This window comes from Pan troglodytes, chromosome 11 (genome assembly GCF_028858775.2).
Source record: "Pan troglodytes isolate AG18354 chromosome 11, NHGRI_mPanTro3-v2.0_pri, whole genome shotgun sequence".
In the NCBI taxonomy this organism is placed as follows: domain Eukaryota; kingdom Metazoa; phylum Chordata; class Mammalia; order Primates; family Hominidae; genus Pan; species Pan troglodytes.
Genome location: NC_072409.2, coordinates 37,844,669 through 37,862,209, shown reverse-complemented (window position 1 = coordinate 37,862,209; position 17,541 = coordinate 37,844,669). Strand labels below are relative to the sequence as shown.

General features: G+C 39.1%; 1 protein-coding gene across 1 annotated transcript in view; it reads left to right on the top strand.

The window, feature by feature from the left end:
• Nucleotides 1-17,541, top strand: part of TMEFF1 (transmembrane protein with EGF like and two follistatin like domains 1) — a 107,218-nt gene that overhangs the window by 88,485 nt on the left and 1,192 nt on the right. Inside the window, exons 8-9 of the mRNA XM_001134837.5 lie at nt 2,538-2,661; nt 13,621-13,779. Coding sequence (XP_001134837.1) covers nt 2,538-2,661; nt 13,621-13,779 — 283 coding nt within the window. The remainder of the gene's footprint in view (nt 1-2,537; nt 2,662-13,620; nt 13,780-17,541) is intronic.

The window sequence follows — 17,541 nt, the reverse complement described above, 5'->3', positions numbered from 1 at the left end:
ATACACTAAATATATTATCTCATTTAGGCCTCAAAACAACCCTACAAGAAGTAGACATCACTGTCATCTTCATTTCTCAGATTAAGAAACTGAGGGCCAGAAATAGTTAAGTAACTGCCTTTGGGTCACACAGCTAGAGAGTGTTGTAACCAGGATTCAAACCTAGGCAGTCTGACTCTAGAGCTGTGTGCTTAGCCATTATATGTACTACATTCTAAATGTTAGGAGTTATACAGAAACGAATAACACAAGCAGCTAGATTATTAAGGAGCTCACAGTCTTATGGTAGAGGCTGACTTAAAAAACCCAAATAGCAATAAAACAGGCGGTATTGTGAGTGTTATAATAGAGGAGTAAGTGCTCAGGATCATAGCAGCCCAAAAGAGAGCTTGATTTCTTTTGCCATGGCAGAATTATAGTATGGGAGCTGGAGGAGACCTTATAAGCCCTTTGATGACAGAATATGTTTTCATTTTTGTATTCCCAGCACCTAACAGAGTACCCAGCATATACAAGGTGATCAGTAGATGATAAATTAGTGATCTGTTTTGCAGTTTCCATTATGATAGCTACTAGGCTCGTGTGGCTATTGAGCACTTGAAATGTGGCTAGTCAGAATTTAGATCTTTTGTGGGTGTAAAATATCAGAATTTGGAGACTTATTTTAAAAAGTAAAAAATCTCAATTTTTAATATTGGTAGTATGTGAAAATGATATTTATTGGCTATATTGGATTAAAATATATGATTAAAATTAATTTACTTGTTTCTATTTACTTTTTAAAATCTGGGCTACTAGAAAATATAAAATTACATATGTGTCTTGTACTATACCTATGTTGGGTAGTGCTGGTCTCATTCAGTTCCCTCAGAGAGAAGAAGTGATTTGAATGAGGTGACAAAGCAGTAAAGACATTTTTTAAATTGAGAATTTATATGTTAGGTTCCCTGACTTTTAGGTCTGTTCTCTTTCTAGGCATAAATTAAATTAGCACAATGTAAATATATACACTTTGAGGAAAAATAATATCATTTTGGTCTGATTTCTCTCTGCTTTAGTTCCACTGTCACTGACCTTAATAATCATTAAGGTTTTTTTCTGTCTATATGTAAATTTTGATCCTCAGAAAATCCGCATTTTTGGTTCTCAGGGTTTTTTTACACTTGGCACCTCTATTCTCACTTCTCCCTTGATCTTCCTCTTGATCTTCTCTGTACACATACATATAACTCACTATTTCATTCCTTTTTAATTTGTTTCCATTAACATTAAAAAATTTTATTAATACCTTTTATTTGTATTTTGGGGAGATAGGCCCTGTGATGTTACATGATGTGCTATATAAATAGCTGGTTGTTTTGGTGGTATTGTACATGCATTTGTTATCTCCTTTAGTCCTCTCAAAACTGCATGAAGTATAGGTCCTATTATTCTGAATTTATAGTTATGAAGTCTCAGGTTTAAGAGGGTAGTATGCTGCAGGTATGGCTGTAGTGCACAGAATCTGTTAGCTAGAACTGTGTAAGATAGAAATGGCAGGAAGCCTGGGGATTTTTCCTGCACATGGACAGGCCTGTAAATATTGCGGAATTCTGGGTCCTTTGAGCTTAGGATTAATGTATTGGTGCATATACCAAAAAAAGTACAAAAATCCATTCCCAAATTTATTTGTGTATGTGTGTGTGCATATGTGAGTGTGTGATGTATATACAGAGAATGAATGAGTGAATGAATCTGATTTTGAAGACCAAGTTCCTATGTTTTCATCTTTCCTGACCCGTTCCATCTCTCCTTCCTGACTCTCTTCATTTTCTTCACTTCAGTTCAGTTCAAATCATTATACTTAAGTCTGAGCAGATGTTCGTCAACATGTTGACAGTGTTTTATTTTTGGAGAGTGAAATCTCAGGTTATTTTGAATTTCTTTTTTAACCTCTGTATTACTTGAATTTTTAAAATAATGACCATATACTAAGAAAAACTATATGAAAAGAGCAGCAAAGCTATTTTCACTTGGGAAAAAAATCAATGTGCTTGATAATTTTCATTCCAAAAATAAACCTTTAACCCTAAAATTTCAGAGTCCCTTAATTTGCTCTCTGTCATTCAGTGTTCTTTGGCCTCAATTTCATAGCCCTGAAATAAATGATTAAGTTCATTCCCCAAAAGCCAATTCTATGTACACCATCTGTCTGTCACAGAGGTGAACTTTCTTTTAGAGCATTTGTTTCTTTAGCAAAGGTGTTTAGTTTTCTTTGCCAGATTGTTTTTAAACAACAGTAACTCCTAGCGGTCACATTCTGCAAATATTTTTAAAAGCTTTGAATCTAACCAGTTTACCTGCTGTGTTTATGGCATAATAGGAATTAGAAGAGACCCTGGATCTTATCTAACCCCTTATCTGATAAATTTTCTTTTCAAATTGCCAGTAGGTGGTTGACAGTGGGTGAATTCATTTGCTGTTTCAGAACATTTGAAAAGTCCTTATTTTTCAGCTTGCGTTTCATTGTTGAACGATCTGGTTTATGTTCTTTTAAGATGCTAGTGATCAAAGAGAAGATGTTTATATTGGAAACCACATGCCTTGCCCTGAAAACCTCAATGGTTACTGCATCCATGGAAAATGTGAATTCATCTATTCTACTCAGAAGGCTTCTTGTAGGTAAGTCAGTGCTTCCAGATCAGTGGTGAGCATTTTTTTTCATCAATGGTTGTTGCTCTATAGAAGGGAATGAAATGTAGACTAAATATTACCAGAAAGTAGTGTTTATTTGCAGTAGACAAGTAAAAAACAAATCAGCAGCATCATTTGGAAAAAAAAACTGGCAAGTAATATGCAGAAAGCAAAAATCGATTTTTTTTTTAGGGCTTAACATTTTAAATATAATACTATACATTTTTAATATAAAAAATAAATGTGCCACATTCCAACACTATTTTGGTTTTTAGGCAATCTGTCACAAGGTGGCTGAGGGACTAAAGACTGTATTAAGAACAGAGAACATGTAACTCAAATAAAATATGTGCTAAAATAGATTTCTAAAAATAAGGGGATGGGGACGAAGAACCAGGTGTGAATTGAGAGATGAAAATGGAAAGGGCGTAAATCCTCAAATCCCTGATTCCAGAGAGGTTATGTAACTTGTTCAAGGTCAACAGCAAGTTAGAAATAGAGCTGGGAAAAAACTAAGTCTCAGACTTTGCGATACCCTACCTAATGATCTTAGTGTTTTTTGCTGCTCTTGCCTGTCTGCAGATACACCTTTTTGCTGCTGCTGCTAGAAGCTCATCATCTGCTTGATGTTGGTCTAGTTAGCCAGGTGATGTTTCTATAGACAAGGGGACATTGCTATCATTTTGCTCACCCTTGCCTCCTGGAGTTTGACCAGATCCTTTTATTCCTTTCTTAGTCAAAACATCGAAACGTGGAGAAATACTATACTTTTCTTTTGTTCGGTCCACCTAGAAGCCAGTGAATCTTTCTTTCCAAAAAAATAAGAGGAAAGAATTGGAAATCCAGTCTCTTGGGTCCTTCTACTTCTTTAGCTCCCTGCTCCTGATTTTTTTCACCTGCCTTTCTCCTGCTTAAAAAAACAAGAAACAAAACAAAACACTGTAAACTGTTAATGGTTGAATAGTTCTTTAAGACATTTGCTTTTTCCTGATTGAAAGTTCTCCTTGTCTTTGAAGGAGCTAGCCTTCTCTTCTTTTTTTTGTGAACATTTAAAAAATCTAGCTGTACGAATGGTAACAGGCCAGGTTTGTTTTTTTTTTTTTTGAGATAGAGTCTTGCTCTGTCGCCCAGACTGGAGTGCAGTGGTGCGATCTTGGCTCACTGCAACCTCGGCTTCCCAGGTTCAAGCGATTCTCCTGCCTCAGCCTCCTGAGTAGCTGGGACTGCAGGCATGTGCCACCATGCTTGGCTAATTTTTTTTTTTTTTGAGATGGAGTCTCGCTCTGTCACCAGGCTGGAGTGCAGTGGTGCGATCTCGGCTCACTGCAACCTCCGCCTCCTGGGTTCAAGTGATTCTTTTGCCTCAGCCTCCTGAGTAGCTAGCACTACAGGCATACGCCACCATGCCCAGCTAATTTTTGTATTTTTAGTAGAGACGGGGTTTCACTATGTTGGCCAGGATGGTCTTGATCTCTTGACCTCATGATCCGCCCGCCTTGGCCTCCCAAAGTGCTGGGATTGCAGGTGTGAGCCACCATGCCCAGCCTAATTTTTTGCATTTTTAGTAGAGACAGGGTTTTGCTGTGTTGCCCAGGCTGGTCTTGAACTCCTTAGCTCATTAAATCTGCGTGCCTCAGACTCCCAAAGTGCTAGGATTACAGGTGTGAGCCACTGCTCCTGGCCCAGGCCAGTTTTTAAACTAAATCTTATAGTGGGCTCTTCATGTTTGTCCTGCAGTGGCATGGATAGCTTGATAGAAGTTTGGATCTTGTCCTCTTAGGATGGTGCGTCTTTCAAGATACTTAAATGAAGGATGAGAGAGAGGATCATATTCTGATAATGATGTGATACAAGGTCATTTTCTAGTATTTTACTATCTGAAAGTAAGAGGATTGAATGGTGTACAGGTTAAAGGCTTTGAAATTGGATACACTGACCTGGCCAATTATTGGCTGTGTGTTCTTTGGAAGTTACGTAAAATATCTAAGCCTCATTTTCATCTTTCTTAAAGTAGAATAGTAATAGTACCTATCTCATGTTGTTAAAATTAAGTGAGATAATATATGTAAAGTGCTTAGCCTGATACCTGGTATGTAGTATGTACTTAGTGAATAGCAGTTGATATTATTAGACTCTAAGCCCGTTAGTCAGGGGCTCTTTGTTTTGTTAACCACTATTTTCCCTGTGCCTAGTATAGGACCTAGCCCAGTAGGTACTCAGGAAATATTTTTTGAACGACATGTGATGATGATAAATTTTTAAGAGGAATATCTTAAATGCTAAAGAATCCCTTTTCTGCACAATTATAACTCCTTAAAAGCAGTTGATGTTTTTCTTTTGTCTGAGTCTGTGCAGTGTCTATAGGAATCAGGCCATGATATCATGTGCACTTCTGCTAGTAGGTAGGTGTGTTTGCATAGCAGTAAACAGGCAAGGATAAACAGCCTTTAGCCACAGTCCTATTGTTAGGTTAAAATCTTCTAGTATTATGGTACCATTGATTTTTCGTTTTGTTTTTGTTTTTGTTTTTGTTTTGAGATGGAGTCTTGATCTGTCACCCAGACTGGAGTGCAATGGCGCAATCTCGGCTCACTGCAACCTCCACCTCCCAGGTTCAAGCGATTCTCCTGCCTCAGCCTCCCAAGTAGCTGGGATTACAGGCGTGTGCCACCATGCCTGGCTAATTTTTCTATTTTTAGTAGAGACAGGGTTTTGCCATGTTGGCCAGGCTAGTCTCGAACTCCTGACCTCAGGTGATCCACCTGCCTCAGCCTCCCAAAGTGCTGGGATTACAGGTGTGAGCCACCGCACCTGGCCTGATTTGTTTTTTGATTGATTGATTGGTCGATTGACTTATTAATGCCAAATTCTCCCTGATATTGGGGTGTGAAATTCAACTATGACAGAGATCCAGGGATCTTGCCTTTAAAAAGCATACAACCTGGTGGAAGAGACCGACAAATAAGTAATTATAATATGGAAAATGCTATCATACACAGCTATACATGAGGCGATTTGGGACTTCAGAAAAGGCACATCAGCCTGAAGATGGGTGGGGGACATTGTTGGAGGAAAGGTCAGGTCTCACAGGAACATTTGGGCCATCCCAGGAGCTTGGCTTTTATTTTAAAGGCAGTGAGACACGATTAGAGGATTTTAAGTAGCAACGATGAGATCAAATCTGAAAGCCACTCTGGTGACATTGTGGAAAGTAGATTAGAAAATTTAGGAGACTTAGTAAGAAGTAAGGGCCTGAATTAAGTATAAAGGAGTTGTGAGGCTGAGAAAATAAATGGATTGCAGAGAGATCATTAGGTGGTTGAACTCACAGATGTTGGTGACCGACCTGTTAGGTTGGATATGAGCACGAGAACCTGGGGATTGGTGGAGGTTAGTGGGATTAAGAGTCAGGAGAGTCTCCTGGCTTTCTGGCTAACACAGGATTGAGTGGGAAATGCATTGGGAAGAGGGAGAAGGTTTGAGGGGAAATGATATATTCAGTTTGACGTGCTTGGTCTAAGATGCCTGTGGGATATCTGCTTACAGATGTCTAGTGGGCTGCTGGATATATTTTAGTTTTGGAACTGATGAGAGAGATGTGATTGAAGACATACATTTGAGAATCATTCCCTCTCTAGAATATCCATTTTACTTTCTACCTAGCAATTCTTCTATCCCACTAGCCCTCCCATTTATTGATCCTATCACCTTTTCAGTGTCCCTCCCTGGATATTCTCTTCCCCTCGTTAGTGTAAATTCCGTGGCCAGTCATTGTAGTTCCCTTTGCATTTGAATCCCACATTCCTCTATTGCTTCTTCATACTCACTTGCCAAAACTGTAGTCCTGGTTCCTCCCAGCTCTCCACCCACTGCATACCTATACATGCAGTTGATCATGGCTGTCGGTGAAAAGCACACCACCGGTTAACTCGTCTCACTGACATACCGATCGGTCTCAAGGTGGGCTCTTTATGCTGCCCTGGCAGTCATTCTACACCTGCAGTTTATACATTCTCCTCCTCTCCTGTACGATTTCTTTGTACCTTCTCCTCTCTCCTCAGATTAGCAGTACCTCCTCTCTCATCCTCACTCTTGCCTGTTGATCTTCTTTCCAAGTTCACTGAGAAAATGGAAGCAATATGAGAACTTGCACACTTTCACTATCACCTACCAGCAAGCCTCTCCCTGTTTCTCTGTATCATAGAACTTGATATCAATATATCTCATATATATTGATAAACTTTTATTTATTCCATCTTGGAAAAAAACTCCTCATTCTCATTCCCACCAGTTACTGTCCTGTTTGTTTCCTTTCCTTCATAGAACTCAAAAGAGTTGTCTAAAGTCTATCTCCAGTTCCTCACTTCCCATTTCTCTTGAACTCACCCCAACAAACTTTTGTCCCTAACACTCCACTGAGACTGTTCTCATTTCTAAATTCAGTGGTCAGTACTTAGTCTCAAATTACTTTTGAATGATCAGTGCATTTGACACAGTTGTTCACCCCCTCCTGTGTGATATGCATTCTTCACTTGGTGTCAAGAATTATACTGTCTCTTGTTTTTTTCCTACTTCGCTGGATGTTCCAGTTTTCTTGGCTGCTTCCCACTTGGCTCCTTGACCTCTCAATGTAGTAGTGTACCTGGGTTCAGTCCCAGTCCTCTTCCCTTACAGATTCTGTCCAGTCTCAGGGCTTCCCATGACATATGCTAATAACTCCTAATTTACATAAATCCCAGACTTCTCTACTGAATTTGAAACTCGTAGATCCATATGCCTCCTTTACATTTCCACATGGATGTCTGACACCTCAATCTCAACAGGACCAAAGCTGATCTCCTGATCTGCTCTCCCTCCCTAAACCTGCTTTACCTGACACCTTCTTCATCTCAGTTGATTCCAACTCCATCTTTTCAGTTGCTCAGACAAAACACCCTCTGATGTATCTCTGACTTCTCTTTCGTATCCAATCAGCTGGGAATTCTGTTTCAGAATATCTCCAGAATTTGGTTACTTCTCACCATTGCCAGTGCTATTCCTAGTGCAGGCCAATGTTTTCCTGGGATTTTTGCAGTAGCTTCCATGATTGTATTCTACAGTCCATAATCAAAACAGCAGACAGTGAGGGCCCCCCCCTTTTTTCTTTTTTCTTTTTTTTGAGACAAGGTCTCACTCTGTTGCCCAGGCTGGAGTGCAGTGGTGTGATTTCAGGTCACTGCAGCCTCCACCTCCTGGGTTCAAATGATTCTCATGCCTCAGCCTTCTGAATAGCTGGGATTACAGGCGTGCACCACCACACCCGGCTATTTTTTGTATTTTTAGTAGAGAGAGGGTTTCAGCACATTGGCCAGGCTGATTTTTGCATTTTTTTGTAGACAGTTTCATCATGTTGCACAGGCTGGTCTCGAACTCCTGACCTCAGGTGATCCACCCGCCTTGGCCTCCCAAAGTGCAGAGTGAACCTTTTAAAATAAAAGTCAGTTCATATCATTCCTCTGCTAAAATCCTTCCAGTGGTTCCTTCATCTCACTAAGTGCAGAAGGCCCTACACAGTTTTGTCTCTTCACCTCTCTGTCTGGCTCTCCTCTCCCTCACCCCCTCTTCTGCAGCCACACTTGCTGTTCTTGGGCATGCCATGCATGCGTGGATGCTCCCACTTTAGGGGACTTGCACTGGCTCTTCCTTTGCCTGGTATGCCGTCCTCCAATTGTTTGCATGGCAGGTTCCTCACCTCCTTCAAGTCTTTACTCACGTGTTACCTTCTTAACCTACCCGGATTGCCTTATTTAAAATTGCAACCCTCCCATCCTGCAACTTTCCTGGCTCATACCTGGTGTTCGCAGTTTCCCTTAACACCTCACACCCCACATCCCCTGTAGTGCATATCACCTTCTAACATAACCATTTAATTCACTTACTTTGTTTATTGACACTCTTCTCCCGGTAGCTGGTAAGCAGGCCAGGGATCTTTATCTGTTCTGTTCACTGATACATCCCAAATGCTCACCACAGTAGGTGCTCAATAATTGTGGTAAATGGATGTGTGAATGAATTCACACGTGAGACAGTGGGAGTGAATGGGATTGCCTGTGGAAGGTGTTTTGGGATGAAAATAGAAAGTGGAGGACTGAATCCCTGGATCTGCCTTTAATCAGTAACAGAAGAAGTAATAACCTAGAAGTTAGTACTCTAGGTATTAGGAGAGTGTATTAGTCTGTTTTCACTGCTAATAAAGACATACCCAAGACTGGGCAATTTACAAAATAAAGGGTTTAATTGGACTTACAGTTCCACGTGGCTGGGGAGGCCTCACAATCATGGGGGAAGGCAAAGAGGAGCAAGTCACATCTTATCTGGATGGCAGCCAGTAAAGAGAGGGCCTGTGCAGCAAAACTCCAGTTTTTAAAACCATCAGATCTCGTGAGACTCATTTACTGTCACAAGAACAGTGCAGGAAAGACCTGCCCCCATAATTCAATCACCTCCCACTGGGTTCCTCCCACGACACATGGGAGTTGTGGGAGTTACTATTCAAGATGGGATTGGGGTAGGGCACAGCCAAACCATATCAGATAGTATAACCAAAAGTCAGTTGGAGAAAATGATATCCAGGGAGAACTGCAGGGATGCTATATGGCCTATTGGTTCTTTTTGATACTCTGATTTTAATCTTTGGCTTAAGCCAAACCATTAGAGAGCTGCATATCTAGGACATTGTTACAGCTCCTTATGGAACTGTTTTTATTTTACTGAGCTTTGACTATTGGCCATTAGCCTACCATGAAGGACATTATTTAAAAAATCCCATGAGACTTCATTATATCATTGAATTTACTGCAGCTGTGTTGTTGAGGATAATGTTCTTTATGTTAGAAGGTGCCCTCTTTAAATGAGGACCAGTGAGATTAAGTTCCCTTAAGTTTCATAACAGTAATAACTGTGCTTCTTTTGAATGACTTGTTTGATTTTATTTTATGGAGATTGTATTTTGTGTCAACTGTCCTCCCTCCCTCCTTCCTTCCCTCCCTCTCTTCCTTCCTTCCTTCCTTCTCCATTGGTGTTTAATATATGCACAGAGTTGTGCAACCATCACCACAATCAATTTTAGTACATTTTCATCTCCTCAAGAGGACACCTCATACCCTTTAGCTTTTACTCCCAAATCCCCTCATGCTCTCTAGCTCTAGGCATCCGCTAATTTATTTTCTATCTCTGTAGACTTACCTATTCTGGATAGGTCATGTAAATTGAACTATATAGTATGGGGTCTCCTGTGTCTAGCTTTTTTCACTTAGCGTAATATTTTCCAGGTTCATCCATGTCATAACACATATCAGTACTTCATTCCTTTTTGTGGCTGAATACTATTCCATTGTATGGATAACACCACATGTTTTTAATCTACTCATCATCAGTCGATGAAAATTTAGGTTCTTTCCACTTTATGGTTATTATGAAAAATGCTGCTCTGAATGATCATTTGCAAGTTTTTGTGTGAACGTGTTTTAATCTCACTTGGGTAAAGCTTAGTGGTAGAATTGCTGGGCCAAATGGTAACCCAGTGTTTAACATTTTGAGGAACTGCCAGACCGTTTTCCAAAGTGGCTGCACCATTTTACACACCCTACAGTACCTTTGACAACACTTGTAATTATCTGACTTTTTGATTTAGGCTATCGTAGTAACTGTAAAAACTGGCATATACAGTGGCTTTGATTTTTATTTCCATGATGGCTAATGATGTTGAGCATCTTTTCATGTGCTTATTGGCTATTTGTATATCTTCTCTGGAGAAATGTCAGTACACATCCTTTGCTCTTTTATTTTATTTTTTGGCTATTATTGAGTTGTATTAGTTATTTATATATTCTAGATATAAGTCCCTTATCAGATATATGGAACTTACTTTTTTTTTCCATTTTGTGGATTGTCTTTTCACTTTCTTGATAATGTCCTTAAGTACAAAAGATTTTAATTTTGATTTAGTGCTATTTATCTTTTTTGTTGTTGTTGCTTTTGCTTTTTGGTGTCATATCTAAGAAACTGTTGCCTAATCTAAGGTCACAAAGATTTACTCCTATGTTTTATTCTCTTCTAAAAATTAAATTTATTTAAAAATTGACAAAATTATGTATACATATTATGTACATCATGTTTGGAAATATATATACATTGTGAAATGTCCGATCAAGCTGATTAACATATGCGTTACCTCACATTGTTACCACTTTTGTGGTGAGAACACTTAAAATCCTCAGCATTTTCCAAGAATACACTGCATTGTTAACTATAGTCACCATGTTGTACACTACATTTCTTGAACTTATTCCTCCCATCTAACTGAAATTTAGTATCCCCTGACCAACATGTCCTCAAACCACCTCCTACCACACCAGTCCCTGGTAACCACTATTCTACTCTCTATTTCTATGAGATCAACTTTTTTAGGTTCCACATATGAGTGGGATCACTCAGTATTTATCTTTCTATGCTTGGCTTATTTCACTTAATATAATGTTCTGGGGGATCATCCATGCAAACGATAGGATTTCCTTCTTTTTTATGGCTGAATAGTATTCCATTTTGTATATATACCTCATTATTTTATCCATTTATTTGTTAATGGACACTTAGATTAAATCCATATCTTAGCTATTGTGAATAATGCTGCAATAAACGTAGTAGTGCAGATATTTTTTCAATATGCTGATTTTATTTCCTTTAGTTATATACCCAGTAATGAGATTGCTGGATCATATGGTAGTTTTATTTTTAATTTTTTGAGGAACTTCCATACGGTTTTCCATAATAACTGTATCTTATGTTTTTTTCTTCAGAGTTTTATAGTTTTAGCTCTTACATTTAGATCTGCGATCCATTTTGAGGCAATTTTTGTGTATGACACGAGGAAGAGGTCTATCTTCATCCTTTCGCGTGTGGATATCCAGTTAGCACCATTTGTTGAAGAGACAGTTCTTTCCCCATTGAGTTATCTTAGCACCCTTGTCAAAACCAATTGACCATAGATGTATGGGTTTATTTCTAGGCTCTCCATTCTCTTCCATGATCCACATACCTGCCCACTGCTCGTTTTTTTTGTTTGCTGGGAAGCGTAGAGCCCAATGTGAAATGTACCGGGAAGTGTCTAGGAACCTCAGGGACTGGATTGGTAGACTTGCAGCACCCTTGGATTTCCCTGTTTCCCTCCTCCCACATTTCTTTTTTGTTGTTTTAGTGTGCTTTGTGATAAGCTGCCTCAAATTCTTTTCTTAATGAGTTGTGGGACATTCATAAATACTATTTTTATACTTCAAATGTTTTATTAATCAGTTCTCACTGAAGGCTGGCTAATTTATACATTTCACTGCTGTCAGCTTAAAAATGTAAATTGTCTGTTAAGTGTCTTAAATATTTCTCCCTGTCAAATTATCATCAGCTGATGCAGTTGTCTTTTTATCTACTTTTAATTGGAATTCAGATAATTTCTAAGATTAGCACCTACAGCTTACCTCCTTGACTGCTTGACATTGTTTCTGTCATTAATAACTTATTTTCATCTTCCCCTTGCATCTTACTTGTTTATATTTTATACACTGCAAAGTGTCTTGAATATAATTTGGTGCTATGTTCAGAGGACGGTAAATGTTTATACCTATTTTTTCAATAGTCTAATTTTCAGGTACTTAGCCCTAAGGAATAACACTAAATATAGAAAAGCGCATATTCACCAAGATGTTTACCACATCTAATTTATAATTGTGAAAAATTGAAAATAACTGACATGTCTTAGAACTGGGAATAGATATGCTAGCTATATTATAGTCACTGGATGGAGTATTATATTTCTGTTTTGAAATTATATGTATCTATTTTGAAAAAAATGCTAAGAGAGTAGATTTTAAGTGTTCTCACCACAGACATGATAACTATATGAGGTAATGCATATGTTAATTAGCTTGATTTAGCCATTCCACAATGTCTATACATTTCCAAATATGTTGTGCATCAGCGGTCCCCAATCTTTTTGTTGCCAGGGACTAGTTTCGTACAAGACAGTTTTTCCATGGACTGGGGATTGGGGGTGGGGGTGATGGTTTGGGGATGATTCAGGTGCATTACATTTATTGTGCACTTTATTTCTATTATTATTACATGGTAATACTTAATGAAATAATTATACAACTCACCATAATGTAGAATCGGTGGGAGCTCTGAGCTTGTTTTTCCTGCAATTAGACAGTCCCATCTGGGGGTGATGGGGGACGGTGACAGATCCTTAGGCATTAGATTCACATAAGGAGCACTCAGCCTAGATCCCTTGTGTGCGCAGTTCACATTAGGGTTTGCGCTCCTATGAGAATCTAATGCCAGTGCTGATCTGACAGGAGGCGGAGCTTCGGTGGTAATGTGAGTGATGGGGAGTAGCTGTAAATACAAAGAAGCTTTGCTTACTTGCCCACCACTCACCTCCTGCTGTGTGGCCTGGTTCCTAACAGGCCATGGACCAATATCTGTCCATGGCCCGGGAGTTGGGGGGGATCCCTGTTGTACATGATAAATACACGTAATTTTATTTGTCAATTTTTAAGCAAATTTAATTTAAAAAGTGAAAAAAAGGAGTAAATCTTTGTGGCTTTAGATTAGGCAATAATTTCTTAGATATGACACCAAAAGCAAAAGCAACAATAACAAAAAAGATATACATTAACAATATTCAGCAACTTTAAAATTAATGTGATATAACTTAGGTGAAAGAAGCACCATGTAGGCATATCAAAAAGACAGTAGGGAAATATACAAATGACATTTTTCCCCCAGATGGTAGGAAAGTGCATGATATCCTATTCCTGTTTAAATTTTATTACTATTTTGTATTTTTTAATGTAAAAGCTTGGGAGTATCAAAATTTGTAATTTTCATAGGAATATATATATTTTTCCTTTTCAGATGTGAATCTGGCTACACTGGACAGCACTGTGAAAAGACAGACTTTAGTATTCTCTATGTAGTGCCAAGTAGGCAAAAGCTCACTCATGTTCTTATTGCAGCAATTATTGGAGCTGTACAGATTGCCATCATAGTAGCAATTGTAATGTGCATAACAAGGTAGGTAATGATGTAAGAAATATCAACTTTAAATTAGAGGCAGGCAACTGTTTATTTATAGATGCTTTGAGGCCACCAGTCTATTAGGAAAAATCTTATGATCAGTTCCCTGAGGTTTTCAGTGGTCTCTCCCTATCCTTCTTCTTTAGGATACGGGCAGGGACTAATTCCCAGTCTTACAGGTATATCTGGGCGACAAGCAGAGAGGGAGTGAGAATAGTCAATGAGATAAAGGAATTTAGGGATCTGAGAACTGTATACAGTCTTTGAACACTGTATTCTGGGAAAATAATGTTAGTAGCAATCTTTTTTTTTTTTTAAGAGACAGGGCCTCACTCTGTTGCCCAGGCAGGAGTGCAGCAGCAATTAGAGCTCACTGCAGTCTCGAATTCCTGGGCTCAAGTGGTCCTCCAGAGTAGCTGAGACTATAGGCGTGAACCACCCTGACTGGCTCAGAATTTCTAGAATGATCTGCACATGCATAGAAGATCCATGCAGAAGATTTTTAAGCCCTGCACAACTGCAAGGGGTTCTATGCCCTAAGAATGTACTTTACTCACAGTTAGTATAGTAAGAAAGGAAGAAATCAGAGGCTGAAGATAGTTTTATTGTGATATCATGGTGTTAGCATTACTTCATTTTCAGGATTGCAGCGATAAGTAATAAGCTTTAAAATTCTGTATTATAAATAAAATTATTTGTTATAAATTAAGTGACTTATTTGGAGTGCAGTGGCATAAAATGGGTCTTTTCTAAACTGAGTAGAAATACATAAGTCAGACTGAACTGGGACTGAGAAAAGTCAGAGTAAATCCAGCAAGTTCGTGTTGTCTTTGTGCTTCCCAGTCTAATGCTTTTCTTCCTGCTTACCTCTTTCTTTAAGCTTCAGTTCAGAAGTCTCATAAGCATCATTTCTCCACTTCCCTGCATTATTCTGGGCAGAGGGTTGAAGCATATCAAATACAGATATTGGCAGGCCATAATGGATTTGTGGCCCTTCTATCCAAGGTCTGGATAGAAGCCAGACCTTCAGTAGTCTCAGCCATCTGGAGCTGAAATGATAAATCTAGAAATGATAAAAAAAAAAAAGGTTCTCCAAGTAACAGATATTTTTCATAACACCTAGGCATGAAAGTCAGTGAGCTTTATTTCACAGAACAGATGATCTGCCCTTAGGCAAGACTACTGAATATAAAATTGGACGGTAGATCAAAGTAGGGACATAATCATGTAACAAATAATGATAACAGAAAGAGAAGATAGGGAAAACACATTTAACAGCATGACTGGCTGTAGCCATTTAATATAGACTCAGAGGTTAAGTAATTTGCCTGTGGTCATCCGACTAGTAAGTGGAATTGTCTGGATTTGGATTCAGTTTGATTCCCATTCATTCTTTACACTGAAAGATTCCATGTTGAGTCATCTTGGGAAACATATTTGCCCAGTATGACCATTGCATGGGAGCAGGGTTCAAACTTGATTTTGTAGCAGTTTAGGGTTTTTGAGCAGGGGAAGGACTTGGTATAAACCATATTTTTCAGAGTATTAATGAGTCATCTGAAAAATTCACTGGAGTAGTGAACATATGAGGTAGGGGGAAGACCATTTAAGTCATTATTAGAGTTAAATAGGAGTGAGGTAATGAATGATTTGGAAGGCAGAAGGAAAATTAAGGTAAAGTAAGGAAGATGTTTGAGGCCTGGAGATAGTGCCTTTACTTGAGATAGGGTCTCACTCTGTCATTCAGGCTGGAGTGCAGTGGCATGATCTTGGATCATTGCAACCTCCACCTCCTGGGCTTATCTCAACCTCCCGAGTAGCTGAGACTACAGGCATGCGCCACCATGCCTTGCTAATTTTTGTATTTTTTTTTTGTAGAGACTGGGTTTGGCCATGTTGCCGTGGCTGGTCTTCAACTCCTAGGCTCAAGTGATCCACCTGCCTCGGTCTCGCAAAGTGCTGGGATTGTGCCCAGCCAGATAGTGCCATTTTTAAGAGGATCAAAGGATGTCAGAGTCAATGAGAAACAATTCTGAGTTCAACCCCTTCATTTAGAGAAGTTGGGAAACTGAAGCCCTGAGATAAGAAGTACCTCGGTCTAAGGTCCTAGAGCTAGGAAAGCCCCCTTACAACAGTCTTTTACCCAACTCTTCCAGTGCTATAATGCTCAACTACTCAATTAAAATTACCTGGCAGGCAGTTTTGAAGTAGGTACCCTGTAGTTTATACTCCAGATCCCTCCTTGTTGCCCTCACAGCCACTTAGACATCACAGTATATTTCTAACTATGTCACAGTGTCTTTACTGCCCACTGTCTCTACGATTGAAGAGTCATCTCACCGAATTTATCACAGATTTCTCCTGGAGGCCTGTCTTTTTATTATGGTATTTCCTCCCCTAGAATGTCTTGCTATCTTGGATTTAGAACATTTATGTACTTGGATTTATTTCCATTGAGTTTTTAAGTATCTCTCCCACACAGTCCATTATGAGACAGCTGTTGACATATACCGTGGCGGCTGTCACATGGGAGGAATCTTCTTTAAAAGGATGTTCCCACTGACCTGTTTATCAAGACTGCATGAGTCAATTTTTCTTCTTTTCTTCTTGGAATCGCCTTTCATATTTTCAGACTCATAGAATGACAGATTGTCAGGAACCTTGAACATCACCTTAACTAAATGCCCTGATTTTATAGATTTAAAAACCACGGCACTAGGAAATTGGAACTTTTCCAAGGTCATGGTGAGTTAGTGACAGTAAAAGAGGGTTGCTTGATCTGTCAGCTAGTTTTCTCATTTATGAAGTGGAGATGATTCCAACTCTGTCTACCTCATACTTTTAAAATGAGGATTAGTGAGGTAAAACCATATACAAAATGGAAGTATTGTCAACACTTTTAAGTCAAGGCAAAGCTGTACTCTTTGAAATCGAACGAAATGAGGAGTACTCATTGTTACAAGACTTTCTTTGCATTAGGTTGTAAATTTCTTGCTGGCAGAGATTTTGGAAGCTAGTCCAACTCCTAATTTATTTTTTACATATAGGAGAATTGAGGTTGCACAGTTAGTTATTAGCAGAGCCCAGAATTCATCTCAGCCCCCTTATTCCACATTGCATAGCACAGCATCTTGTGTTTGCAATCTAGTGTGCAGGCACAAGAGCAGTTCCAACACAGTGAGATTTGTACTGCTGTTGAGAAATGTGATAAAATGAGAGCAGAGTTAAAGAATGTCCCTCATCCTCAGTGTGGCAGTTCCTTATGGGCTTCTGTGGTTTGCCCCAGGAGGGTGTGGACAGCTTCTTTTGAGTCATTATCTAAAATCAGTAGACATTCCTATGTATTCATAGCTGAGGTTAATAAGCACACTTCTTCCTGATTTTTCCCTTCATCTAAGCTCTTCTTGTCATTTTAGAGCTGTCTTCTCATAATGCACAGGGAAAGTACATAGGCCAGAGTCCTTTCTCCTGTCAGGGGTTTCATGTTATCAGTCACTGTGACTAGGGAGTTTCTAGGCTGGAGGAAGGGTGGGATATCTGTCAGGGATGCATACATAGTAGCATAGACACTGGTAATGAGTTTTGCTTGTGCCAGTACCTATATTACATATCTAATCCTCTCAACTTCCAGGTTTGTAGAGGAGGTAGCAGTCTGAATTGTGTTCATCTTCATCTTGTCTTGCAACAGATACCATCTCATTTCCCTTTCATGTAATTGCTTGCAATGTGGCTTTATGTGCAAAATGTGTATTACTTTGG